The sequence below is a fragment of the Podarcis muralis genome, chromosome 2 (assembly GCF_964188315.1).
Source record: "Podarcis muralis chromosome 2, rPodMur119.hap1.1, whole genome shotgun sequence".
Taxonomy (NCBI): Eukaryota; Metazoa; Chordata; class Lepidosauria; order Squamata; family Lacertidae; genus Podarcis; species Podarcis muralis.
The window spans coordinates 112,424,917-112,450,641 of NC_135656.1; the positions used below are offsets into that span (position 1 = coordinate 112,424,917).

General features: G+C 49.1%; 2 protein-coding genes and 1 long non-coding RNA gene across 7 annotated transcripts in view; all 3 read left to right on the top strand.

The window, feature by feature from the left end:
- The window catches only part of LOC144326613 (uncharacterized), a 187,998-nt gene extending 176,965 nt beyond the window's left edge, over nucleotides 1–11,033 (top strand). The window contains exon 2 of the long non-coding RNA XR_013391630.1: nucleotides 10,273–11,033. This is a non-coding gene — a long non-coding RNA (uncharacterized LOC144326613). The remainder of the gene's footprint in view (nucleotides 1–10,272) is intronic.
- Nucleotides 187–11,033, top strand: ZBTB12 (zinc finger and BTB domain containing 12). Of its 2 annotated transcripts, none has more exons than XM_077922085.1 (3): nucleotides 187–478; nucleotides 4,253–4,844; nucleotides 6,159–11,033. In XM_077922085.1, the coding sequence occupies exons 2-3, from the start codon at nucleotides 4,348–4,350 to the stop codon at nucleotides 7,174–7,176; spliced, it is 1,515 nt and encodes a 504-aa protein (XP_077778211.1). In that variant the 5' UTR covers nucleotides 187–478; nucleotides 4,253–4,347; the 3' UTR covers nucleotides 7,177–11,033. The 2 variants fall into 2 exon arrangements, with proteins under 2 accessions (XP_077778211.1, XP_077778215.1); XM_077922089.1 differs by lacking the exon at nucleotides 187–478 and adding an exon at nucleotides 517–598.
- A 6,594-nt stretch (nucleotides 11,034–17,627) lies between these two features.
- The window catches only part of EHMT2 (euchromatic histone lysine methyltransferase 2), a 41,090-nt gene continuing 32,992 nt past the window's right edge, over nucleotides 17,628–25,725 (top strand). Inside the window, exons 1-6 of one of the 4 annotated variants that reach the window (XM_028719924.2) lie at nucleotides 17,640–17,734; nucleotides 19,797–19,845; nucleotides 21,339–21,578; nucleotides 22,299–22,585; nucleotides 24,207–24,279; nucleotides 25,174–25,274. In XM_028719924.2, coding sequence (XP_028575757.2) covers nucleotides 17,705–17,734; nucleotides 19,797–19,845; nucleotides 21,339–21,578; nucleotides 22,299–22,585; nucleotides 24,207–24,279; nucleotides 25,174–25,274 — 780 coding nt within the window. In that variant the 5' untranslated portion in view covers nucleotides 17,640–17,704. Of the gene's footprint in view, nucleotides 17,735–17,900; nucleotides 18,119–19,796; nucleotides 19,846–21,338; nucleotides 21,579–22,298; nucleotides 22,586–24,206; nucleotides 24,280–25,173; nucleotides 25,275–25,725 lie in introns of those variants that run through there. The other 3 variants (XM_028719923.2, XM_028719925.2, XM_028719926.2) reach the window with 3 other exon arrangements.

The following is a 25,725-nucleotide window of genomic DNA, read 5'->3' on the forward strand; positions in this document are numbered from 1 at the left end:
GGAGGCGGCAACGTGGCTCAAGCGCCGCTCCCGAGAAGCCGCGAAGCTTCCCGTTTCCAGAGGAGGGCGGGGATTGGTTGCCAAGGTGACTGGGGGGGCGGCCGGAACCTCGCTCCTCCCGCCAGCCTCCTTTCGCGGCGTCGCGCGTTTATGACGCCACGGGCCTTAAAGGGGAAGAGGGCGAGGATTCCCCCCTCCCTTCTCTTAAAGCGCCCGCGCAGGGGATTATTAGCAACTTGTCCCACCGTGCAGCCAAGTAGTTTCTTTCGCTTCTTCCCCTCCCCCAACACGCCGCCCCTCACTGGCTTTTTTATTTTTTTCCCCTTCCCTATGTGGAGGACGAATATTCCTCCCCTTTCCCCGGCCGCCTGGCCCTTTAAGGAGGCCCCTTTAATTCCTTTCTCTGGCTCGTGCCTCCTTGTTTGGCCATTCGGGGCCCACCCCTTCTCCTCCAAGAGAGGGGGAGCAAGGCTGCAAGGTGAGGAGGGGGAAGGGGAAGGAGGGGGGGCTGGGGAACTCAGAGGTGGGGGGGGCAAGGGTGCCTCTTTGCCGCTTGCTCGCGAGGAAGAAAGGAGTGTGCAAAAGGGGGCAGAGGAGGGTAAGCCAAAGAGGAGGAGGAGGAGGGTGGGGATGGTATTGTCTGCTCCCGGCTGTGAATGGGAAGTGGGGAAGACTTGCAAAAAAAAGGGGTGAGAGGGGGCGGGGGTGGGGGTGAAAGAGAAAAAGAAAGAGCTCCTTTGCACTTGCTTGCTAGCAAAGGGGGTGTGTGAAAAGGGCGGGCGGTGGGCGTTTCGAAAACCTTGCAGAAAGGCGCTTTTCTCTCTCTCTTTTTGGGGAAATTTTAAATAGGAGAAAACGCACGCGCTGCTTGTACAGTGGTACCTCGGGTTACAGACGCTTCAGGTTACAGACGCTTCAGGTTGCAGACTCCGCTAACTCAGAAATAGTGCTTCAGGTTAAGAACTTTGCTTCAGGATGAGGACAGAAATCGTGCTCCGGCGGCGCGGCAGCAGCAGGAGGCCCCATGAGCTAAAGTGGTGCTTCAGGTTAAGAACAGTTTCAGGTTAAGTACGGACCTCCGGAACGAATTAAGTACTTAACCCGAGGTACCACTGTATTATCGCGCGATGCCGCACGCGGGAGCGTGGGAAGCTTTATTCCTTGCCAAAAAACCACCACCGGGGTGCAAAGGAAGGAGCAGCGTTGGTGCGCCTCAGTCGCCTTAGCTTGCTGGATGGGTGTGAATGGGAGAGCTGCTGGGGGGGGGGGCGGTTGGGGAAGGTTGGCAGGCCGTTTCATGTTGCATGTAGGAGATTTCCCAGCGTTTGCTTGCAGGTGCCTCGGCTTTGGAGAAACGCACCCACCCACATAACGAACCTCATAGAGTTTAATCACTTTCTCTCTAAACCCCCCAATCGCTCACGTGCTTTCTCTGTGCAAAACTTGAATGCAGCCAACAGCATTTTTCTCAAAACAACATTTGTGGAGTTAATTGCATCTCTCTGCTTGCACGTGCATCTATTTCACAATGCATTCATGTGCTGGAAAGCCCGGTTCAGCTGCTGGTTCCCAGCAAATGAACTCTCTCTGAACACACGGTTCAGCCATCTTACAGGCTGAAAGATGAGATGGAAGTGTAAGCGTAAGTTTTCGAAATCACAGTGGCGACAGACCTACACCTGCGCCTCTCTTTTTCAGTGTAACGTGTGAACTAAGATTTGGAAAGGGAGGCCAGATAAATGGGTGTTACTGTACTGGTGCGCCTATCTCAAAAGAGGAAGTTAAAGAAAATGATGAATATCTTCATATACAGAACTGCCTCTTTTGTCAGCTTCAGCTGATTTGCTAGCTGAGAGGTTATCTGGAGAAAACAGATCTGGCCTCATTCGTTTTCACCCTGGTTACATCCAGATTGTTGTTGTTTAGTCATTTAGTTCTGTCTGACTCTTTGTGACCCCATGGACCAGAGCACGCCAGGCACTCCTGTCTTCCACTGCCTCCCGCAGTTTGGTCAAACTCATGCTGGTAGCTTCCAGAACACTGTCCAACCATCTCGTCCTCTGTCGTCCCCTTCTCCTTGTGCCCTCCATCTTTCCCAACATCAGGGTCTTTTCCAGCGAGTCTTCTCTTCTCATGAGGTGGCCAAAGTATTGGAGCCTCAGCTTCAGGATCTGTCCTTCCAGGGAGCGCTCAGGTCTGATTTCCTTCAGAATGGTTGTGTTTGATCTTCTTGCAGTCCATGGGACTCTCAAGAGTCTCCTCCAGCACCATAATTCAAAAGCATCAATTCTTCGGCAATCAGCCTTCTTTATGGTCCAGCTCTTACTTCCATACATCACTACTGGGAAAACCATAGCTTTTACTATACAGACCTTTGTTGGCAATCCAGATTAGACTACTTCATGTGCTCTGCGCGAGGCTGCTATTAAAGGCGGCTTGAAAATTCAAGCATCACCTGGCTGCTTGGCAGGCCAGTCGATTGGAGCATATAGCACAAATTCTGTACTGGTCTTTCCAGGCCCAGTTGAAAGTGCTGGTGGTTCCCTTTAAAGCTCTAAATGGTTTGGGACCCAGGTTATCTGAAGAGTTGCCTGCATCTTGGTCCGTTGTACTGCCTTTTCCAGATTGTAGAATTGTCCAACTTCCCAACCACCTGCTGCTCACGGCAAGCCGTAAAATAGGGTGTCCTACAGCACTGGCAGGAGCTGAGCTGGCCCAGGATCTGCTGCACCCCAAACCCATTGCTGTCATTTGGCTGATGTAGCCTGGAGCAGGCTTTTGCCCAAACCTTGCTCCCTGATTGGTAAAGGTAAAGGGACCCCTGACCATTAGGTCCAGTCGTGACCGATTCTGGGGTTGCGGCTCTCATTTCGCTTTATTGGCCGAGGGAGCCGGTGTACAGCTTCCGGATCATGTGGCCAGCATGACTAAGCCGCTTCTGATGAACCAGAGCAGCGCACAGAAACGCCGTTTACCTTCCCGCCGGAGTGGTACCTATTTATCTACTTGCACTTTGACGTGCTTTCGAACTGCTAGGTTGGCAGGAGCAGGGACTGAGCAACGGGAGCTCACCCCGTCACGGGGATTCGAACCACCAACCTTCTGATCGGCAAGTCCTAGGCTCTGTGGTTTAGCCCACAGTGCCACCCTTGTCCCTATTGGTATAGGTACCTCACAATATATCAATATATCAGGGTGTGTGTAACCATTCTCTCCAGATCTTGCCAGACTACAACTCCCATCATCCTTGATGGTTGGCCACCCTGGCTGAGGCTGATGGGAGTTGGAGTATCCACAGCATCCGAAGGTTACCCTGTTGGCTATCCTTGTTAACATGATATCAATTGCTGCCAGTTGCTGGGAATTGCAGGAGGGGAGAGTGACTGTTGTGCTCAGGTCTTTCTTGCTGGTTTCCCACGGGACCGCCTCTCCCGGTGTGCCCCACGGAGGACCTTAAGGTCCATATATAGCAAAACCTTAGAGGTCCCGGGCTCTAAGGCAGTCAGATCAGCCTCAACCAGGGCCAGGGCCTTCTCAACACTGGCTCCGGCCTGGTGGAACGTCTGCCTCATGAGACCAGGGCCCTGCGGGATCTGATTTCTTTCGGCAGGGCCTGTAAGACAGAGTTGTTCCGCCTGGCCTTTGGCTTGGAATCAATTTGATTCTCTCCCCCCCTTTCTTTTTTCCTTTCTCCTCCTGTGATAAGGCTGCATTTTAATGTTTTAATGTTGTACAGCGGTACCTCAGGTTACATACGCTTCAGGTTACAGACTCCGCTAACCCAGAAATAGTACTTCGGGTTAAGAACTTTGCTTCAGGATAAGAACAGAAATCGTGCTCCGGCGGCGCGGCAGCAGCGGGAGGCCCCATTAGCTAAAGTGGTGCTTCAGGTTAAGAACAGTTTCAGGTTAAGAACGGACCTCCGGAACGAATTAAGTACTTAACCTGAGGTACCACTGTATTTTAATCTTGTTTTTTAAGTTGTATTTCAAACTTGTTTTTATTATTGGTTGTTAGCCGCCCTGAGCTGGGGCCCTGAGCCGTCTTGACTGGGGAGGGCGGGGTATAAATAAAATTTATTATTTATTACTATTATTATTATCTGTTCAGCCACTGCGAGAACAGGATGCTGGACTAGAAGGGCCAATGGCCTGATCCTGCGGGCTCTTCTAATGTTCCTAATTGCCTCTCGGCCCAAAGGCTGTTGATCCTTCAATACTGCAGCACTACATTTCCCTCTCTTTGTTTTCAGTGTCTCAGCCTCCTGCCCACCTGGGCTTGCCTCTTCCGCATCTTCCTTCCCTCTCCACGCAAAGCCTGACCCTCTTCTCCTTCCCGTGAGGACTGATGGCATCTGGCGTCGAGCTTCTTCGCTTCCAGCTCCCCGGCCACGAGGCGGCCACCCTTCGCAACATGAACCAGCTCCGCTCGGAGGAGCGCTTCTGCGATGTCACCATCGTGGCTGACAGCCTCAAGTTCCGGGGCCACAAGGTCATCCTGGCTGCCTGCTCCCCTTTCCTGAGGGACCAGTTCCTCCTCAACCCTTCCTCTGAGCTCCAGGTCTCCCTTATGCACAGCGCCAAGATCGTGGCTGACCTGCTCCTCTCCTGCTACACCGGCGCCCTGGAGTTTGCCGTCAGAGATATCGTCAACTACCTGACCGCCGCCAGCTACCTGCAGATGGAGCACGTGGTGGAGAAGTGCCGGAATGCCCTCTCCCAGTTCATCGAGCCCAAAATCAGCCTCAAGGAAGACTCGGTGAAGTTCGGAGGCCACCGGAGGTCCAAGTCCCCCAGCGTAGTGGGCTGCTCCACCTCGTCCCGCAAAGAACATTCACGCAAGAGGTTTGCTGAAGAATCTGCTTTCATCTGATCCTTGCCCCCCCCCAAAAAAAGTCCACAAAAATAATCGGTCCACCTGAGCTCACATTACCCACCTTAATCAAGTTCCTTCCTGAAAGAAGAAATAAAATAAAATAAAAAAGAAAACCCGACTTTTGGGGAAGGTTCCCCGCCTGGTCGCCTGGAGGTGATATCTTGCTCACCACAGGTGACCAAGGCAAGCGGTTTAGTGATAATGTTTGTTTAAATGTGCAGTAAGGAATGCTTTGGGTAAGTAAGGCAATAGCACCATTTTCTGGTAGCCAGTGAAAGAAGCACACCATCTGCTTTAATTTTCAATTAATCTGAGCTAATTAACATGTTCTGACTAAACAAACACCTGTTCACCTCCTCAGGATCGCCAGTAGTAAGCGGGCAAGTTTTCCAGTGCGCTAATTCTAACCTATAGATATGGGAGATGGTCGGTAGCTCAGCGGTGGAGCACGGTTTTTCTGTGTGGGAGGTTTTGCATTCAGTGACCTGACTTCTTGACCTAGAATTAGTGCTGGGAATTGTCCTCTGCCCAAGACCTTGGAGAAATGCAGCCAATTAGTGGAAGGTGAAGGGCCCTGAGTGAGTGGCAGGTTAGGGAGGTTCTCCCAGGTGGTGAGGCTGGAAGAAGAGGGGGAAGCTCCCAGATAAGAGCTGGGAGGGTTCACTTTTCTGTGTGTGGAATAAGGATTAAGATATAGTTGCAACAGAGGTCCTGGTGTTTGTTTTTTATTCTTCTCATTCTTTATTCTCTTGTTTATTCTTGCTTCTTTCCTGTTGTGTTGAAAATTCATGATAAAAATTGATTTTAAAAAGAGAAATGCAGCCAATCAGAACCATTGGCCTCGAATCCCTCTGACTGTACCATGCCTGGCAAACTGTGCCTGATGAGAGTTAATAGTCCCAGCAACATCTGAAGGGCCAGAGGTTCCCCACCCTGGCCTAGATCAGCCAACAGTCCAATGCATGTACATTCGTACCTTGGTTTTCAAACAGCTTAGTTCTGGAATGTTTTGGCTCCCGAATGCCGCAAACCCAGAAGTGAGTGTTCCGGTTTGCGAGCTATTTTTGGAAGCTGAACGTCCGACGGGGCTTCCACAGCTTCTGATTGGCTGCAGGAGCTACCTGCAACCAATCAGAAGCTGTGCTTTGGTTTCCGAACGTTTTGGAAGTCGGATGGAATTCCGGAACAGATTCCATTCGACTTCCGAGGTACGACTGTATAAGGGATTCCTCGTGATGATTCTCTGTCACCATTGCACTAATTTGTGTCTTTGTGGCTGTCAGGTCCATGCCGCGGCCCATCAAGCTGGAGTTCCCGATGGAGGAAGATCTGGAGATGAAGGCAGAGGATGAGGACGAGGAGCAAGACGACGACTACGGGGACGACGACGCCGTCTCCGACATCTGCATTGTGAAAGTGGAGTCCGCCCTGGAGGTGGCGCAGCGGCAGAAGAAGCAGCAGGCCGGCACCACGTGGAGCAAAGATATGTCCCCTCAGCAGAGCTGGAGCAAAGAGCCTTCTCCCCAGCAAACTTGGGGCAAAGAGTCTTCTCCGCCACCCGGCTGGAGCGAGGACGCGTCCGGAGACCAGGAAGAACCTCAGGTCAACTCGACGGTGGCGGAGGCCATGGGCTCCCCTCCAGAGTCGACACCGGAGAAATCCCAGCAGGGGGTGGTGAAGGCTTCCTACAGCCTCTCGGAGGACGCTGAGGGCGAAGGCCTTCTCATCATCCCCGGCGGAGGCTACTTGGAGGAGACCAGCGAGGCGGCAGCCGTTGCAGCAGAATGCCAGAGCAGCGGCGGAGGGATGGGGCTGGTGCTGGCCGGACTGAGCGGGCGGCCTTTCTCCACCTTCCCTTCGGCAGGGAGAGGCGGTGGTTCGGGGACGCCGGGGGGTGGCGGCGGCGGCTCGCGGATAATCCGCTGCACCAAGTGCGAGGAGGTGTTCCAGGGGGTGGAGAAGCTGGTCTTCCACATGCGGGCGCACCACTTCATCTTCATGTGCCCCCGCTGCGGCAAGCAGTTCAACCACAGCAGCAACCTCAACCGGCACATGAACGTCCACCGCGGCGTCAAGTCGCACTCGTGCACCATCTGCGGCAAGTGCTTCACCCAGAAGTCCACGCTGCACGACCACATGAACCTCCACAGCGGCGAGAGGCCGTACCGCTGCTCCTACTGCGACGTCCGCTTCGCCCACAAACCCGCCATACGGCGCCACCTCAAGGAGCAGCACGGGAAGACCACGGCCGAGAACGTCATGGAGGCCAACGTGACCGAGATCAACGTCCTCATTCGCTGAGGGAGGAGGAAGAGGAAGAGGCGGAGTCGTGGCGGCAGGAAGTGGAAAGGGAGGGGACTCCTGAGCTCCAAGGGAGGGAAGTGGGGGTGTAGCGGTTAGAATGTGGGGGCTGGGAGCCAGGAACCCCTTGAGGGTTGTTTTTTTGGGGTAGGGACTAGGTTTAGTGTCTTAGTTTGCTAGAGGGATGGAATTCCTGGATTATTCGGAAGGGAATGAGGGTGGGCAGGGATAGAGGATTAGAGAAGCGTAAATCACGTGGGAAGCGTTTGCTCCTGGGTTGTCTGGGAGGTGTGGGGAGGGGGTCTAGTTAGTCAGGGGAGGGAGCTGTGAGGATACCGGATTGTTTGGATCTGTTCTCTTCTTCCGCAGTGCCCCATCCCTCTGTCCTTTGTGCCCAGTTACCAGAAACCACTACCTCTTTTATAGCCCGGACCTATCTCAGCAGCCAAAGAACTACTTTAAAAGGCCATTGAAGAAACAACACGGTGTCTGTAGGGAGGGTGAATTGCATCAAGAGACAGAAAGCACTGCCCTAAGCCTGTCCCCCTTTGTCCTCCAGTAACTACACAGAGCTGGGTGGGTGCAAATTCACCCAGGAGCCTGCAGAGGGGAGCCAGATGTGGCCCTAAGCCCCCCGGTGACCGTAGCTGTGACAGGGAAGTTGGCAGTGATCTTGTTTTCCCATGTCAATTCGCCGCGTGAGCCAGACCCCTACACACTTACACACGCACACACAAAAGTCTCTACTGTGTAGTTTGACTTCAGAAACCGGTTAGTCTTGAGGCACATTTTGATCCAAATACAGTGGTACGTCGGGTTACATATGCTTCAGGTTACAGACACTTCAGGTTATAGACTCCGCTAACGCAGAAATAGTGCCTCGGGTTAAGAACTTTGCTTCAGGATGAGAACAGAAATCGTGCTCCAGCGGCGCGGCGGCAGCAGGAGGCCCCATTAGCTAAAGTGGTGCTTCAGGTTAAGAACAGTTTCAGGTTAAGAACGGACCTCTGGAACGAATTAAGTACTTAACCCGGGGTACCACTGTAATTCTGTGAGTAACTGCCAGAGGGGGGCGGGATAGCATGGCTTGAGCATATTCTGCATCGTGAAAGTATGGAATCTCAACGTTCAATACTTTAAACAAACAAGGAAGTGACTAGTCTTTATGGCTGTGAACATATGTTTGGAATCTGATAGCAGCAGTGACAGGAAGCTGGGAGAGCACCAGGAGGCAGGACTTCCTCTGATCAGAGAGGGGACTTCCGGGGCAGACCTCCTCGCTCCTTCCGATTAGCAGCAGCAAAAAAATGATTGACACAAAAATAAACCAGTGAAGCCCTTTACTTTGTATAAGTCTGCTCAGGTCACAAGGTCTTGCTTTCCTTGGTGCAAAATGTGGATTGACCGCAACTTCTTTTTTCAAAGCACAGGGAATAGACATAACGTTGCAAAGAAGGAAACCTTTAGAAACCCAATGTGAGATACAGCCGTGCCTTAGTTTTCAAACAGCCTAGTTCTCGAATGTTTTGGCTCCCGAACAATCGAAACCCAGAAGTGACTATTCAAAGTTTGCAAACTATTTTTGGAAGCTGAACGTCCAATGGGGGCTTCCGCGGCTTCTGATTGGCTGCAGGTGCTTCCTGCAGCCAATCAGAAGCTGCGATTTGGAAGTCGAACGGACTTCCGGAACGCATTCCATTCGACTTCCAAGTTACGACTGTATTGGCTAATGCAGGGATGGGGAAACTTGAGGCTTGTGGGATCTTTTTTAAAAAAGGAGGTAGGATCCCAAAGCCCACTGACCAGAGCCAGATGCAAAATAGTGGATCTGATCAAGAAGCCAGTTAGGAACGTACAAAGATCCCTCCTGGATCAGACCAATGACCCATCTGCCTCCGCATCCTCCTCTCACAGTGGCCAACTACATGCTGTCCCCCATGAGCCATAAATTGGGATACAATGACTTGCGTATACAAGTGCGTTGCCAGAATCCCTCCTTACTCCTTCTAAGAGTCCTTTATAAAAATGCAATGGGAGGAACAGAGCTGTCTGTCTCAAGATTTAGGGCATGGGTAGGCGAATTAAGGCCCGGGGGCCAGATTTGGCCCAATCGCCTTCTCAATCCGGCCCACGGATGGTCCCGGAACCAGCGTGTTTTTACATGAGTAGAATGTGTCCTTTTATTTAAAATGCATCTCTGGGTTATTTGTGGGGCATAGGAATTTGTTCATTTCCCCCCCAAAAAAAATATAGTCCGGCCCCCCACAAGGTCTGTGGGACAGTGGGCCGGCCCCCTGCTGTAAAGGTTTGCTGACCCCTGAATTTTAGGGCATTGCAGGTGGTTCCCCTGCACAGGGCACCGAGCTGAAGATCCATAACTGAGAAGATGCATCTTGGGGGTGCCAAATTTTATGAAAGGTGACCAAAGTCTGCCCCTGCCAGGCTAGTAAAACATTTTTCAGGCTGGTAGCTTTTGTGGAGGCGAGTCATGCTGAATACTAAGAAAGAACAAGTGCCAAATAAATGCAAAGATACTGTTATTTGGTCCAGAAAAGGGCAAGCAAGGCACATTTATAGGTGTCCTTCCAAGGCCAGGCCAATACATTTTGCTGCCTGAGGCAAAGCAGCATAGGGTGCTACCCCTCACCCCCAAATAAAGGTACATAATACCCAAGGCCACCAGCCAAGTTATTTTGGCATTTTGAGGCTGAAAATCATCCCCCGTGCATCTCCCTCCTCCTTGGCAGTAAAAAAAACCCAACGGTAATGAGGTCAGTTGATAACAACCTGTTAGCTTTTCCTGACACCTGAAGTTTGCTGCCTCACTGTCTAACGGTAGGGCTGGCCCTGAATACATAGGACGTTGCCTTATACCAAGTGAGACTCCTGGTTCACCAATCTCAATACAGTGGTACCTCGGGTTACATACGCTTCAGGTTACATACGCTTCAGGTTACAGACTCCGCTAACCCAGAAATATTACCTCGGGTTAAGAACTTTGCTTCAGGATGAGAACAGAAATCGTGCTCTAGTGGCGCGGCGGCAGCAGGAGGCCCCATTAGCTAAAGTGGTGCTTCAGGTTAAGAACAGTTTCAGGTTAAGAACGGACCTCTGGAACGAATTAAGTACTTGACCTGAGGTACCACTGTACTATCAACATTGACTGTTGTTTGTTTGCCAGGAAAGTTGACAGAGGATGTTATTTTCCCTATCTGGAGATGCCTGAGATTGAACTGCCAAGCAGATATTCTGCAACTCAGATGTGGCCATTCTTTGTTTCCACTTCTAGGGAGCACTATTCCACCCTGCATGTGCTTTGTGCTAAATTATATACACACATGTGTGTGTATATATAATATCAAAATTCTGAGCCGTGGAAAGCTGGATCTTGCAACCTGTATGGGATGTGCATGGGTATCACTGCTTATATTTGACCATTCATTCTGCTAATGAATAACTTGGGGTGGGGATTGTTGGGTCTGGAGCCCGATACCGAATCCTTAAGCGCTTCCCACAAGGAATCCTGCCAAACTGCTGCTCTGGTTTCTGAGGTATCGGCAACACTGTTCACTTTCAAGCATGTCACAGCTCTAAGGACTAGAAACTTTCCTTTTTCGAAACCCGTAACAGGAACTGAAATTCTCAGGACACTGAATTCTGTACATGGTACCAAAATGCCAAGTTGCGCACACGGGATACTCAGCGGTTCTTCAATCTGTCCCAGAGGCAATGGGGGGTGGTGAATTATCTCCTTGAGGTGGTAATGGCTCTGATGTCCAAGACCCTTAACTAGTGTCTTTTTTCTCATTAAAACTTTTTTTTTCTAAAAATAAATCAATAAAAGAAACTATAATTTTGTTGTTGTTGTTACCTGTTTCAGCGGAGGGCAGGAAGCCCTAATTGTAAAAAAGAAGACGAAAAGCACAAATTACTAAATTCAGGGTGCATTAGGGTGTATGTATAGAGGGACGTGGGTGGCACCGTGAGTTAAACCACAGAGCCTAGGACTTGCCGATCAGAAGGTCGGCGGTTCGAATCTCCGCGACAGGGTGAGCTCCCGTTGCTCGGTCCCTGCTCCTGCCAACCTAGCAGTTCGAAAGCACGTCAAAGTGCAAGTAGATAAATAGTGAAGGTAAACACCGTTTCCGTGCACTGCTCTGGTTCGCCAGAAGCGGCTTAGTCATGCTGGCCACATGATCCGGAAGCTGTACACCAGCTCCCTCGGCCAATAAAGTGAGATGAGCGTCGCAACCCCAGAGTCGTCCGCGACTGGACCTAATGGTCAGGGATCCCTTTACCCCTTTACCTAGGGTGTATGTATGCGTCAGGGAGGAGGGACTTGGGAAAGATGTGAAGAAAAGCGGGGTTGGATTCCCTTTCAATTCTACAATTCTATAAGGTACAGTCGTACCTTGGAAGTCAAATGGAATCTGTTCCGGAAGTCTGTTTGACTTCCAAAACGTTCGGAAACCAAGGTGCGGCTCCCGATTGGCTGCAGGAAGCTCCTGCAGCCAATTGGAAGCTGCGGAAGCCGTGTTGGACGTTCGGGTTCCAAAGAACGTTTGCAAACCGGAACACTTCTGGGTTTGCGGCGTTCAGGAGCCAAAACATTTGACCCGCAAGGCTTTTGGAATCCAGGGTACGACTGTATTAGAAGGTGCATTTATCCCTGCCAAATTCCTGTAGAAAGCTTATAAGCAGGGCCTGAATGGGGCGGCTTTCTTTTATCAGCCGGTAAAGAGGCAGCAGTGAGGCAACTCTTTAAAAAATCCACCTGGGCCCAAAAGAAAATGACGAACTACCTCCTGGGTGCAAATATCCCCTCCGTAGGCCGGGTTCCTGAGAAGGTGGTGGCTGTTTAACTTCAGACAATCTTTGAGGAAATAGATAATCTCGGTCCATTTCAGTTTGGTTACTACCGTAGATTGGAACTGAAATAAACTCGGCCACTCTGACAGATGATCTGTATTGCAAAAGGGACTATTGGTCTCTTGTTGGACTGACTCCAGCTGCTAGTACTTGGAGGCACCATGTTAAAATTACCGTATTTTTTGCTCTATAAGACTCACTTTTTCCCTCCTAAAAATTAAGGGGAAATGTGTGTGCATCTTATGGAGTGAATGCAGGCTGCGCAGCTATCTCAGAAGCCAGAACAGCAAGAGGGATTGCTGCTTTCACTGCGCAGCGATCCCTCTTGCTGTTCTGGCTTCTGAGATTCAGAATATTTTTTTCTTGTTTTCCTCCTCCAAAAACTAGGTGCGTCTTGTGGTCTGGTGCGTCTTATAGAGCGAAAAATACGGTATGTCACCGTTACCTGCAGGATCAGTATGAGAAGCTGGTATGGGTGGGGGGACTGCTGCCAGCTCAGCTCCATGGTGCTTGAGTTGTGGGGTTCACCCAGCATCCATCTTGCCCCTCATGCTGTTGAATATCTGCATGAAGCTGTGTGGTGAGGTCATCAGAGGTTTTGGAGCTGGATGCCACCAGCCTGTGGATAATGCCAGCTCTTTTGTCTCTATCGCTGAAATCAAGCAAGGCTTTGACAAAAGTAGACCAGTGCTTGAATGCGCTGATGGGCTGGGTGAGATTCAGTAGGCCACAACTGAATCCTTCAAAATGGAGGCGCTCTGTACTGGTGACCCAGGAGTTGGACACCCAGTTCTTGATGGGGGGATAGCCCTCCGCTTGAAAGTAAAGGTGTGTAGTCTGAAACTGCTGTTACCTGAGGCACAAGCAACTTCAGCATCAAGGAGTGTCTTTTTCATAGCTACAGCTGGTTCACCAGATAAAGTTGTCATTCCTCTAGGGTTGCCGCATTTCAAAAAGTAAAAGCCAGGACACCCTGAAACCTGTTGAGCTTTTTTTAGGACCCCCCCCCCAGTTGTTGAGCCAAAACCCACAGTTTTTCAGTTGCCTAAGATTCAAGACGAAGCTCTGCCTTTCACAAAATTCACCCCAGACGTCAATTCTGGAAAGTCCGGACGTAAGGCAGACCTAACAAAGGCGCCTATCATGCCCTGGTAATCTCCTGACTGGATTACTAGAACATACTTTTATGTGGGGTTGCCCTTGAGAATGGTTTGAAAGCTTCAGCTAGTGCAAAATGCTAGCTGATAATGCAGTGTTATCGCTCTGGTCTTGAGAGAACTGCACAGGCTAACAATTTGCTGCAGCAAAAAATAAAATAAAAAAGAGAGCTAATGCTGTATCGACAGAACCACAGTGCCCAGCTCAAGAGAAGTAATAGTACCATTAATATTCTGCCTTGGTCAGGCCACACCTAGAATACTGTGTCCAGTTCTGGGCACCACAATTTAGGAAGGATGTTGACAAGCTGGAACGTGTGCAGAGGAGGGCAACCAAGATGATCAAGGGCCTTGTGAGGAATGGTTGAAGGAGCTGGGTATGTTTTGCCTGGAAAAGAGGAGACTGAGAGGAGATATGATAAGACATCTTCAAATATCTCAAGGGCTGTCACGTGGAAGAGGGAACAAGCTTGTTTTCTCCTGTTCTGGAGGGAAGGACCTGAATCAATGGCTTCATGTTACAAGATAGGAGATTCTGGCTAAACGTCAAGAATAACTTTCCGTGGGATGGACTCCCTTGGGAGGCTGTGGACTCTCTTTCCTTGAAGGTTTTGAAGCAGAGGTTGGATGGGCATTTGTCATGGATGCTTTGAGTTCAGATTCCTGCATTGCAGGGGGGTTGGACTAGATGACCCCTGGGTCCCTTCCTATGAATCTGTCATTTGGGTTGCACACACACCATACATTTAATAATAAATAATAATAATAAATTCTATTTATACCCCGCCCTCCCCAGCCAAGACCGGCCTCAGGGCGGCTAACACCCGATATAAAAACAATTTGATTGAAATACAACTTTAAAACAAGATTAAAATACAACATTAAAACATTAAAATACAGCCTCATTTCAATGGAAACTCAAAAACTTTTTTGGGGATGAAAATGTCAAGTCTTTAAAGCAACCTCTTTAGCCATCAAGGAGAACCTTGGTAACTAGCTTGTTAGGTGTGTTGACCTGACAGAGCTACAACTCCCAGCCCCCTCAAACTGCAGTTCCCAGGGTCCTTCATGACTGTTGAAAGAGGTATGATCGTGTTTTAAATGCATGTGGAGAGTGGAGCCAAATCCATGGCATCGACAATGGCTTATAAAACCCTAAACAAATTAGGACGAGGAGAATCTGTATGGTGTGTCTACTGCATGTCACTCGCTGCCTCTCACTCTTGACCCACCTCTCAGGGTTATTGTGAGGATAAAATGGGGAGAACCCAGTGTGCCACCCTGAGGATATACAGTGGTACCTCAGGTTACATACGCTTCAGGTTACAGACTCGGCTAACCCAGAAATAGTGCTTCAGGTTAAGAACTCTGCTTCAGGATGAGAACAGAAATCGTGCTCCGGCAGCGCGGCAGCAGCGAGAGGCCCCATTAGCTAAAGTGGTACCTCAGGTTAAGAACAGTTTCAGGTTAAGAACGGACCTCCGGAACGAATTAAGTTCTTAACCTGAGGTACCACTGTAAATGGAATAATATCTGAAGGGCTGTCCGTCTCTGAAATTAGAACTGAAACCCACCTCATTGTTCCACAGGTTTCTCACAGGAATCTTGATTGACCGCTGTGAGAACAGGATGCTGAACGGATCCATTGGCCTAATCCAGCAGGCTCATTTTATGTTCCTATGCTGATATAAAATGAACGCAAATCATAATCCCACTGACCTGGGAGTAGATAGATCCCATTGAATTCAGTAGCCTTGATTGCAGTGTTAGACATCAACCAACATTCTACAAACCCGCCCCCCTCCGCCGCTGTTGTTCACTATGTACCCAGATGAAGAATTGGTTTGATTTATTGCATTTCAGTTGAATCCCAAAGCGGCTTACAAACAATAAATAACAACATAATAAATAATAAAACATAATAGACTGTCACAAACACAACATAATCATGTAAAATTGTAATTGAAATTGAATTGAAATACTTTATTGTCACTTGTATAATTACATGAGCACCCCCCCACTCAGCTCTCTTAGTCTTAATTCCTCTGTTTACTGATGCACACCCACCATACCCAAAAGTCATTTGCCCTGTTATTATCTTCTCATTCAGCAGCCTAACAGCCCACGGATAGAAGCTGTTCTTTACCCTGTTGGTGCGACTATTCATGCTTCTATATCATGGGGAGGCAAACTAAGGCCCGGGGGCCGGATCCGCCCCAATCGCCTTCTAAATCTGGCCCGCGGGTGGTCCGGGAATCAGCGTGTTTTTACATGAGTAGAATGTGTCCTTTTATTTAAAATGCATCTCTGGGTTATTTGTGGGGCCTGCCTGGTGTTTTGACATGACTAGAATGTGATGTGTGCTTTTATTTAAAATGCATCTCTGGGTTATTTGTGGGGCATAGGAATTTGTCCATTATTTTTCTTCAAAATATAGTCCGGCTCCCCACAAGGTCTGAGGGACAGTGGGCCAGCCCCCTGCTGAATAAGTTTGCTGACCCCTGTTCTATATCTTCTGCCCCACAAGGGCAGGAGATCAAGAAAGTGCCGGCCAGGGTATGAATCATCCCTGAGAATTTTCCTCACTCTCCTGAGGCCCTCAATGTCATCCAGCGGATTCACGGGACAGCCCATAATATATTGTGCTGTATTCACCACCCTCTGTAGGCACTTCCTATCAGTTGATGTCAAACCAGTGTACCACACTGAATAATGAATAAATCATCAGTTGCACCCGTTGCAATCTGTGTAACACCACAAACAAAGCAGCAATTGAAAAATAAGCCAAACATTGCAATTACAGCAAAGTCCTATGATTGACAACTCAGTACGGCGTTCATAATCTCTAAAACAATACTAACAACATTAACAGAATAGCTGCTGGAAAACCACACACAAGCTAAGCACTGTCAGCTATTGCACAGTAGCATTTGGGTTGGCCTAAGAAGCTAATGGCCCCAGTGTGGGTTTCTGCAATTCCTTGCTGTCGATTCTGTTTTATTCCCTCTTGTGGCAGCGAGTTCCACAGATCCACCATGTGCTGCATAAAGAAGTCCTTCCTTTTCCTCTGCCTTGAATCGTCTTACAACATTCAGCTTCACCCGATGTCGGTAGTGGGAGAGATTCTTAATCTCACGGCCAGCGTGGGTTCGAGCCCCACGTTGGGTGAAAAAAAATAAATAAAATTCCTGCATTGCAGGGGGTTGGACTAGATGACCCTTGGGAACCCCTCGCCTAATATGATGAAGGTTGGTTCGGAATATTTTTAAATAACAACCCCGCACCCCACCACCCTCAGATCCCTCCCGTGAGAGGAGCATAGCTGTCAACCGTTCCTTATTTGGTGGGAAACTCCCTTATCCCAGCGCTGTGTCCCGCTGCTGTCCCTTATTGATGATGTCCCTTAAATTTCCCAGGTTCATGCTCGCCCGGCTCAGGAGGGAAGCAGCGGCTCGGGGTCCTCCGCCGTGCGAAAGCGTGCGTGCGCATGAGCTGCTGTGTCTCTGTCTCTCCCTTTTCCCCCTCAGGAGCGCGTCATGAGGAGACGGGTGGCGGCGGGCGGGCAGGCAGGCAGCCCCTCTCTTGCAAGACGTCCGTGCTGCTTAGCATACCCTCCAACCAGTGCAGCATCTTAATGTACAGTGGTACCTCGGGTTAAGTACTTAATTCGTTCCGGAGGTCCGTTCTTAACCTGAAACTGTTTTTAACCTGAAGCACCACTTTAGCTAATGGGGCCTCCTGCTGCCACCGCGCCGCCGGAGCACGATTTCTGTTCTCATCCTGAAGCAAAGTTCTTAACCTGAAGCACTATTTCTGGGTTAGCGGAGTCTGTAACCTGAAGCATATGTAACCTGAAGTGTATGTAACCTGAGGTACCACTGTAATGATTTCCCCCTCTGCATCCCTTTCATAACTCTCTTTTTATAAATCATTTGTCCATCCATACTTCAAATTTTTACTACAGGTTTTCTGTCAATCCTACCAATGTATGTATTTCTTTACGACAGCTTTTCAACTAAATTATAAACTTTCCTCATTCTTTATTAAAGCAGTCCTCTTCCTGGTTTCTAATTCTGCCTGTAAGCTTTGCCATCTCGACGTCGTTCATCAGTTTTGTCTGCCCCTCTTCTTTGGTGGGAGTTGTAGACCCTTAGGATCATCTAGTCCAACCCCCCCTGCAAAACACAGTCATTGGCAGCCAAAGCAGCATGGCTCCATCAGTGCCGGATTTCTGTATAAACTAAGCCAAAATCCCTTGTTTTGGCTGCCGATCCCTTATTTTCAAATCTGTAAGTTGACAGCTATGGAGTGGAGAGAGGCAGGGGCTTCATCTGCGCGCCATCGCCCCCTCCCTCCCTCCTTCCCTCTTTGTCTGGGCTGAGCCGAGAGAAGGCGCTGCCCCTTTAAGGGGTTCCCTCCCCCTCCCCTTTCACTCTCCCCGCGCCCGTGACGTCAGTGCGGGGCCGGCTCTCCTGCTGCTGCTGCTGCTACGGCGCGAGGCCATGGAGGCTGCGGGAGCGGGACCCGCGCAGGTTGGGGACGCGGATGGCGGGGCGGGAGACGGGGGGCGCGCGGGGGGGGGTTCTTTGCAAAAATATTTCTTTCTAAATATCAGGAGAGCGGGAAGGTTTTCCGATTGCCACCGGCCTCCCATCACTCGTGGCCTCCTTTTTTTTTTTTTTTTTTTTGCTCCCCATTGCAAACTGGGAGGGGCTTCCTTCACATTCGGAAATGCAAAAAAGCAAAAAACCCAAATGTTGCATTGATCCGGAGCGCGGCGTGGCGGGCGCGGGGCGTCGTTCCCCACCCGATCCGATCCCGGGAGGAGTGGTCGTGATTTGCAATGGGGAGGTGGGGGGCGATCGCGCTGGTTCGGAGCAGCCGCCGTCTCTCTCTTTCAACGAGGAAGGGAAAGGGTGAGGAAGGATTATTTCGGGGCGGGGGAGAGGAGAGTAGGGATCCGTCGGGGGGCGGGGGCGGGAAGGACGGGCTTTCGTCCTTCTTTGACTTCTGAGCCATCCCTTCTCGGCATATGCTCCCTTATTTCCTTCCCGTCTGACCTATGCCCGCATTTGCAACCTACCCCACGTTGCAACTCGTGGCTTTCAAACAGATCCCAACTATCCTCCCCCAAACGCCCCCCTCTCCTCCAACCCTCTAACTTGAAGAGTTTGGATAGATTCAGTCCTCTCTTTGTTGGGGGCTTAATTTCGCAGAGAGATCCTATTTCATGAGAAAGTGAGGGAACCTGCAGACTGGACATTTTCTTCCCAGTATATAGCAACAGTACATCCAGTGTGGATTTGCGCTGCACTGTCCACACAGATGGTTTTATTTAATCAGTCGCTCTGCAATGCTTCCCTTATATCATTGTTGCCACCTGGAAGGGCTCTCTGTGAACTTTACTGCTACCAAAATGAGGACAAAAGCAAAACAACCCCGAAACATTTGCGGAATGCAAAGTTACAGGGTTTCAGCAGGAAGCTATGGGACATGCACAGATGGGAAAATAAATTCTCTGCCCTGAAACTTGCAGCCACAAACAGTATTGAAAGTGAGATCACATATAACCATCATGAGCACAGATAATCGTACATAATCTGAGAATGGAAGAAATTTAATGATTATTTAGCTAAATTTGTTAAGCTAAAATAACTGGAAATAGCATCCAGATACTTAATGGGCTTAGGATTGTATTTTATGTTAACTGATAAAATAATATGTTTAATACAAGGAGGAGAAGATTTAAAGATGTTAATGTTTAATTTAAAGGGTATTAAAATTGGGATTTGGAAAACCGTTATAAGGATATGCAATGAAATTCAACTAAGGGGAAACGAGGAAGTCGTTTTACAAAGTAAATAACTGTTATTTTCAATAAGTTTATGATTTATGTTTGTTATGTTTTGTTTGTTTTATGTTTTTGTTTGTCATTGATATTGTAAAAACTAATAAAATGTTTGCAAAAAAAAAAAGATAATCGTACATAATCTGGAGGGACCCTTGTTTAAAACAATCAAACGCACGTTCTTATCGTGATATCATGGGCTGTCCCCTGAGCCCACTAGATGACATCGCAAGGGATCGATGCCTTAGGAGAGCGAGAAAAATGATCAGGGACGAATCACACCCCGGCCAGCACCTCTTTAATCTTCTACTTTCGGGCAGGAGATATAGAAGTATAACCAGTCGTACCAACAGGCTAAAAAACAGTTTCTATCCGTGGGCTGTTAGGCTGCTGAACGGAAAATAATATAGTGCAACTGACTTTCGGGGTTGGTGTGTTGTGTGACAAGCACACGAGATTGAGTGTTTGTGTGTGGGGGAGGGAGTTTCGGTTAATTTCATCGTACGCAGGTTGTACATTGACAATAAAGGTATTATTATTACTATTAGGTTTTTTATTATAATACCCATCATGCTTTAACAGTCAAATCCCTTTCCCCAGAGAACTCTGGGATTTGTAGCTCTCTGAGGAGAATAAGGCTCTCTTAACAACCCTCAGCGCTCTTAACAAACTACAGTTCTCGGGGTTACTAATCAAATGGAATTCAGACTGAGTTTTTAATCTCTGCTTTCGCCCCCTCCTCCCAGGCTGCGACAGGGGCGGCGTCGCTGGTGGAAGTGAGACCGGACGAAATAGGTAGGTTTTTGTGCCGGCCTGCCTTGGGGAGGGGGGGGGGTCTCCTGGTTTTCTTCCAAACAGCCCACCCACATTTGAAGCCTGCTGACCCCAGAGCCATCCTAGAGCTTGGGACATAGGAAGCTACTGTGTATGATCCATGTAGCTCCATATTTTCTATACGCTGACTGGCAGCTGTTCAGGGCAGGGGTCTTTCCCCCAGGAACTGAAATACAGTGGTACCTCGGGTTACATACGCTTCAGGTTACAGACTCCGCTAACCCAGAAATAGTGCTTCAGGTTAAGAACTTTGCTTCAGGATAAGAACAGAAATCGTGCTCTGGCGGCACGGCGGCAGCGGGAGGCCCCATTAGCTAAAGTGGTTCTTCAGGTTAAGAACGGTTTCAGGTTAAGTTCGGACCTCCGGAACGAATTAAGTACTTAACCCGAGGTGCCACTGTAGAGAGCAAGGATCAAGGTCCTTGTGTTCATTTACAAAGCTATGAACTGCTCCAGGGTACCCTGGGGACCACCTGATCCCAGCTGGATCACCGAGATCATATTCAAGAGCAGCGTCGGCCTCCCCTTGAAATTGCGAGGCTCATTTGACATTAACGTGACGGTTAGCGTCGTCAGCCTGCTCTGGTGGAATTCAGCAGTCTCCTTCTATTTTAACCTTTATCCATTTGCTGAAAAATTTTCTACGCTGCCAGCTTCTGTAGACAACTAGGAGAGCAGCATTCTGGAACAGTCAGCTGAAGATCTGTGGTTTTAAATTTCCACGCGGTTTTATTGTGTCATGGTTGTCAGGCTCTCTGATACATTTTAACGAAATGCGGTGGACAAGTATTTTTTAGGAATACAGTGGTACCTTGGGTTACATACGCTTCAGGTTACAGACTCCGCAAAACCAGAAATATTACCTCAGGTTAAGAACTTTGCTTCAGGATGTGAACAGAAATTGCACGGCGGCAGTGGGAGGCCCCATTAGCTAAAGTGGTGCTTCAGCTTAAGAACAGTTTCAGGTTAAGAACGGACCTCCGGAACGAATTAAGTACTTAACCCAAGGTTCCACTGTAGATAAATAACATGATCTGCATGCAGTGTGGCTGCTCTGCCACTGAGCTATGGTGGTAGGGCATTGGAATACAGTGGTACCTCGGGTTACTTACGCTTCAGGTTACACACTCCACTAAGCCAGAAATGGTGCTTCAGGATAAGAACAGAAATCGGGCTCCGGCAGCGCGGCGGCAGCAGGAGGCCCCATTAGCTAAAGTGGTGCTTCAGGTTAAGAACAGTTTCAGGTTAAGAACAGACCTCCAGAACGAATTAAGTACTTAACCCGAGGTGCCACTGTAATGCATGGAGCTGTCTTATACCTAGTACTGTCTGCATGTCGTATTGTCTGCACTGGCAGGCAGCAGCGCTCCAAGCAAGGACTCTTTCTGCATGCGAGGCAGTTTCTCTGCTGCTCAGCTAAGCGCCTGTGTGTATGTGTGTGTCTCCTGCTCCAGGCGTGGTGTCGTCCAGAGATGGCCCCGATCCCTCTCCGGGGTCCTTGTCTCCTCGGAAACCCAAAAGTAGCTTGGGGGGAGCGGGAGATAACCCGCTGGGCTCCAGCAGGAATGGTGAAGAGGGAGCGCGAGCGCAGATGACCGGGAGCAGTAAGGAAATGGGCAGGATGTCGCCCGAATCGGGGGGTGTCTCTGCTGGCCCAAACACCAGCCCTAGTCCAGGGAATAAAGGCCTGCCAGGTGAGGTGGAAGGAAGCAGGGAGCTGGGGTGTGTGGCAGCAGGACCTGCTTTAAACTGCTGGTTTTGAGCCATAAAGCTTTTTGCATGGCTCAGGACCTCAGAACCCCCAAGGCCTGCCATTATTATTATTATTATTATTATTATTATTATTATTATTATTACTGTTTATGACTTGTACCCCACCCATCTGAGTGGGTTGCCCCAGGCACTCTGTTTTAGCTATTTTTTAAAAACGAAATTTAAAATTAGCTTTTCAAATTTTTCAAATTCTTTCAAACAACCGCCAGAACATTCATCTCTGTTGACTTCCCACCCACCGTTCCATGTTTTTCTTTTCCTCCCTTAAAATGCTTCTATGTTGCTTCTGTTTTACCCATTTATACGTTAATTATGAATTATAAAACTACCACATCTCATCTGCTCCTGTACTTCACACCCTGCGTACGTTTTAACATGTTCTACAAAATATTTCCGTTCTTCGGGAAACTTTTCTTCATTCTGTTCTTTTAATTCTCGCAGTCTAGCCATTCCATCAACTTCATAAGCCGTTTTTCTTTCGTTGGGACCCTGTTTGGACTGTGTGTTTGTGCTTTTGTCTTGTGTTTTTGTCTTGCGAACCGCCCTGAGACCTTGCAGCGTATATAAATCTGATAGATAGATAAATGAATAAAACCAAGCAAAACGGTTAAAGGCCGCTCGCTTCTCTTCCTCCGTTTCAGGACACGCCGCCAAGACCTTCCCATCGTCGCCTAGCAAAGCAGGTGGGACCAGCCGGGCAAAGATGTCCCTCACCGGAACTAGCAAGTCACCAACGTCTATCCAAAGCTTGGCCATGCGTCTGCTGAGTATGCCTGGGTCGCGACTTCCTGGGGATGCAGGGACTCCCGCAGCAGAAGCCGCAGCCCCGACACCGGCCCCTGCTCAGCCTCCAGCCCCGACCGTGGAAGAGGCCAAGCCAAAGGTTCACCGGGCCCGGAAAACCATGCCCAAACCCAACAGTGGACAGGTAGGGAGCACCGCTACCTTCTTGCTTTGTTGTTATTGTTTAGTCATGTCGGACTCTTCGTGACCCCATGGACCAGAGCACGCCAGGCACTTCTGTCCTCCACTGCTTCCCGCAGTTTGGTCAAACTCATGCTGGTAGCTTCGAGAACACTATCCAACCATCTCGTCCTCTGTCGTCCCCTTCTCCTTGTGCCCTCCATCTTTCCCAGCATCAGGGTCTTTTCCAGGGAGTCTTCTCTTCTCATGAGGTGGCCAAAGTATTGGAGCCTCAGCTTCAGGATCTGTCCTTCCAGTGAGCACTCAGGGCTGATTTCCTTAAGAATGGGTGTGTTTGATCTTCTTGCAGTCCATGGGACTCTCAAGAGTCTCCTCCAGCACCAGAATTCAAAAGCATCCATTCTTTGGCGATCAGCCTTCTTTATGGTCCATCTGTCACTTCCATACATCGCTACTGAGAAAACGATAGCTTTAACTATATGGGCCTTTGTCGGCAAGGTGATGTCTCTGCTTTTTACCAGACAGAAACCTCAATGTATACCCAAGCGTTTGGCCCTTAACCCAACGGGTGTTCGAGTTATTTGTCACCTCTTTCTTCCTCATCTGTTTAGCAAGGTGGGTTTAGATCTCTCCGTTTACATGTATTGGAGATGCGTTTTTTAGGATTTATTCTGGTTTTTATACAGTGGGACCTCGGGTTCCAAGGGACGCGGGTGGCGCTGTGGGTTAAACCACAGAGCCTAGGATTGCCGATCAGAAGGTTGGCGGTTCGAATCCCCGTGACGGGGTGAGCTCCCGTTGCTCGGTCCCTGCTCCTGTCAACCTAGCAGTTCGAAAGCACGTAGATAAATAGGTACCGCTCCGGCGGGAAGGTAAACTGCGTTTCTGTGCGCTGCTCTGGTTCGCCAGAAGCGGCTTAGTCATGCTGGCCACATGACCTGGAAGCTGTACGCCGGCTCCCTCGGCCAATAAAGCGAGATGAGCGCCGCAACCCCAGAGTCAGCCACGACTGGACCTAATGGTCAGGGGTCCCTTTACCTTTACCTTGGGTTACAGATGCTTCAGGTTACAGACTCCGCTAACCCAGAAATATTACCTCAGGTTAAGAACTTTGCTTCAGGATGAGAACAGAAATCGTGCTCTGGCGGCGCGGCAGCAGCAGGAGGCCCCATTAGCTAAAGTGGTGCTTCAGGTTAAGAACAGTTTCAGGTTCACCCAATTTCTGTTCTTATCCTGAAGCAAAATTCTTAACCTGAGGTAATATTTCTGGGTTAGCGGAGTCTGTAACCTGAAGCGTATGTAACCTGAAGCGTATGTAACCCGAGGTACCACTGTACTGGACTGAGGCTGCACCAACACTTTGAATTGTGCCCGGAAACATACAGGGACCCAGTGAAGATCCTTTAAGAACAGCATTATATGGTCCATTATGGTTCTTAGGTTGCCCATTAGAGTAAAAGTTAGTTGAATACAGCCACAGTGTCATCCAAGTCACATTTACATTGGGTCACCCAATAACATTGTTCTCTTCAATTGCCCTGTAAATACCAATCTACCCTGTGTGAAGTTGCCGAATGCAGAAAGATTAAAAAACCTAATCTTGGGTGTAACTTTTCTTTCCGAAGGTCCCCGAAAAGCGAGTCTCTGAGATGCTGCATTTCCGAGTCTCCGATGACCTCAGGAGCATTGAAGAACCAGGTATGGTCTTGGCGATGGTCAATCAACATTTATCTGGTGCTCTTCAGATATTTTCGACTGCAAGTTCTGGAGGGTGGCAACACAAGCATGGGCCTTTTCTGTGGTGGCCCCCTGCTTGTGGAATGCTCTTCCTAGGGAGGCTTGTCTGGTGGCATTGTTATATAGTTTTAGGTGGCAGGCCTTTCCTCTGTAACCAGGCCTTTGGCCTTTAACTATCTGTGGCGTTTTAGAAGTGGGAAGGATGAGTGAAATGTATTTGTCTTTCCTCTTGGTTTTAATGTAGCTATGTGTAGGGTTGCCATATGTCCAGGAACGTCTGGACATATGGCAGCTCAACAACTTTTGTCCAGATTTTCACTGTTGGAAATATGACAACCCTAATCTATGTGGGAAGGGACGTGGGTAGCGCTGTGGCTTAAACCACAGAGCCTAGGACTTGCCGATCAGAAGGTCGGCGGTTCGAATACCTGCGACGGGGTGAGCTCCCGTTGCTCTGTCCCTGCTCCTGCCAACCTAGCAGTTCGAAAGCACGTCAAAGTGCAAGTAGATAAATAGGTACCGCTCTTGCGGGAAAGTAAACAGCATTTCCGTGCGCTGCTCTGGTTCGCCAGAAGCGGCTTAGTCATGCTGGCCACATGACCCGGAAGCTGTACGCCGGCTCCCTCGGCCAGTAAAGCGAGATGAGTGCTGCAACCCCAAAGTCGTCCGCGACTGGACCTAATGGTCAGGGGTCCCTTTACCTTTAATCTATGTGGGGATTTTGGGTTATAAGGCACTTTCCGTCGCCCTGAGCAAGATAAAGGAACTAATATTAAATAATGATGATATTGTAATCCTAAGCTTCTGGAGTCTGTCAGAATTATATTTCCATTTCCTCTGCTTTTCCTTCCAAAGAGGAACCTGCCAAGCGTAGAAAATATGATTATATGGCTGATGCCCTACACAAGAGGATGCCCCTCTCTCTTCAGCGGTCAAGTCCCAGAGCCACAACTGAGGTATGACTCTTTTCCCCTTCTTTGCTTTTCTTCAAAGGTTTATACATTGTAAAAATAAACATTCAGATTATGTCAGGTTCCGATCGGGGCTCTCTATCTATAGAGTAGAGAAACCTTAGCTGGTCAATCTGACCATTTGTGGTGCATCTGCAGGGCAATCCTTTCATGACTACTCAAAAGTCCCATTGAATTGAATGAGACTTGCTCCCAAGTTGTTGTGTACATAGGATCACACCCGTAGTCGATTGATTTGATACCTTTTTCAGCCAGAGGCCCACACTGAGAAGACCCTGCGGTTCCCTCCCAGAGTGCTTTAGGGAACTCTGAGAAACGTAGCTCTGTGAAGGGAGGAGAGGGCGCCCTAAGAATTCTCAGCACCCTTAACAAACTACAGTTCCCATGATTTTGGTGGGGAAGCCATGACTGTTTAAAATGGCACAATCATGCTTTA

Excerpts from the sequence above, each read along its gene's own strand:
- ZBTB12 (XM_077922085.1), top strand. The coding sequence starts at position 4,348 with ATGGCATCTGGCGTCGAGCTTCTTCGCTTCCAGCTCCCCGGCCACGAG. Across the intron at positions 4,845-6,158 it reads AAAGAACATTCACGCAAGAG|GTCCATGCCGCGGCCCATCA; the intron begins GTTTGCTGAAGA and ends TGTGGCTGTCAG.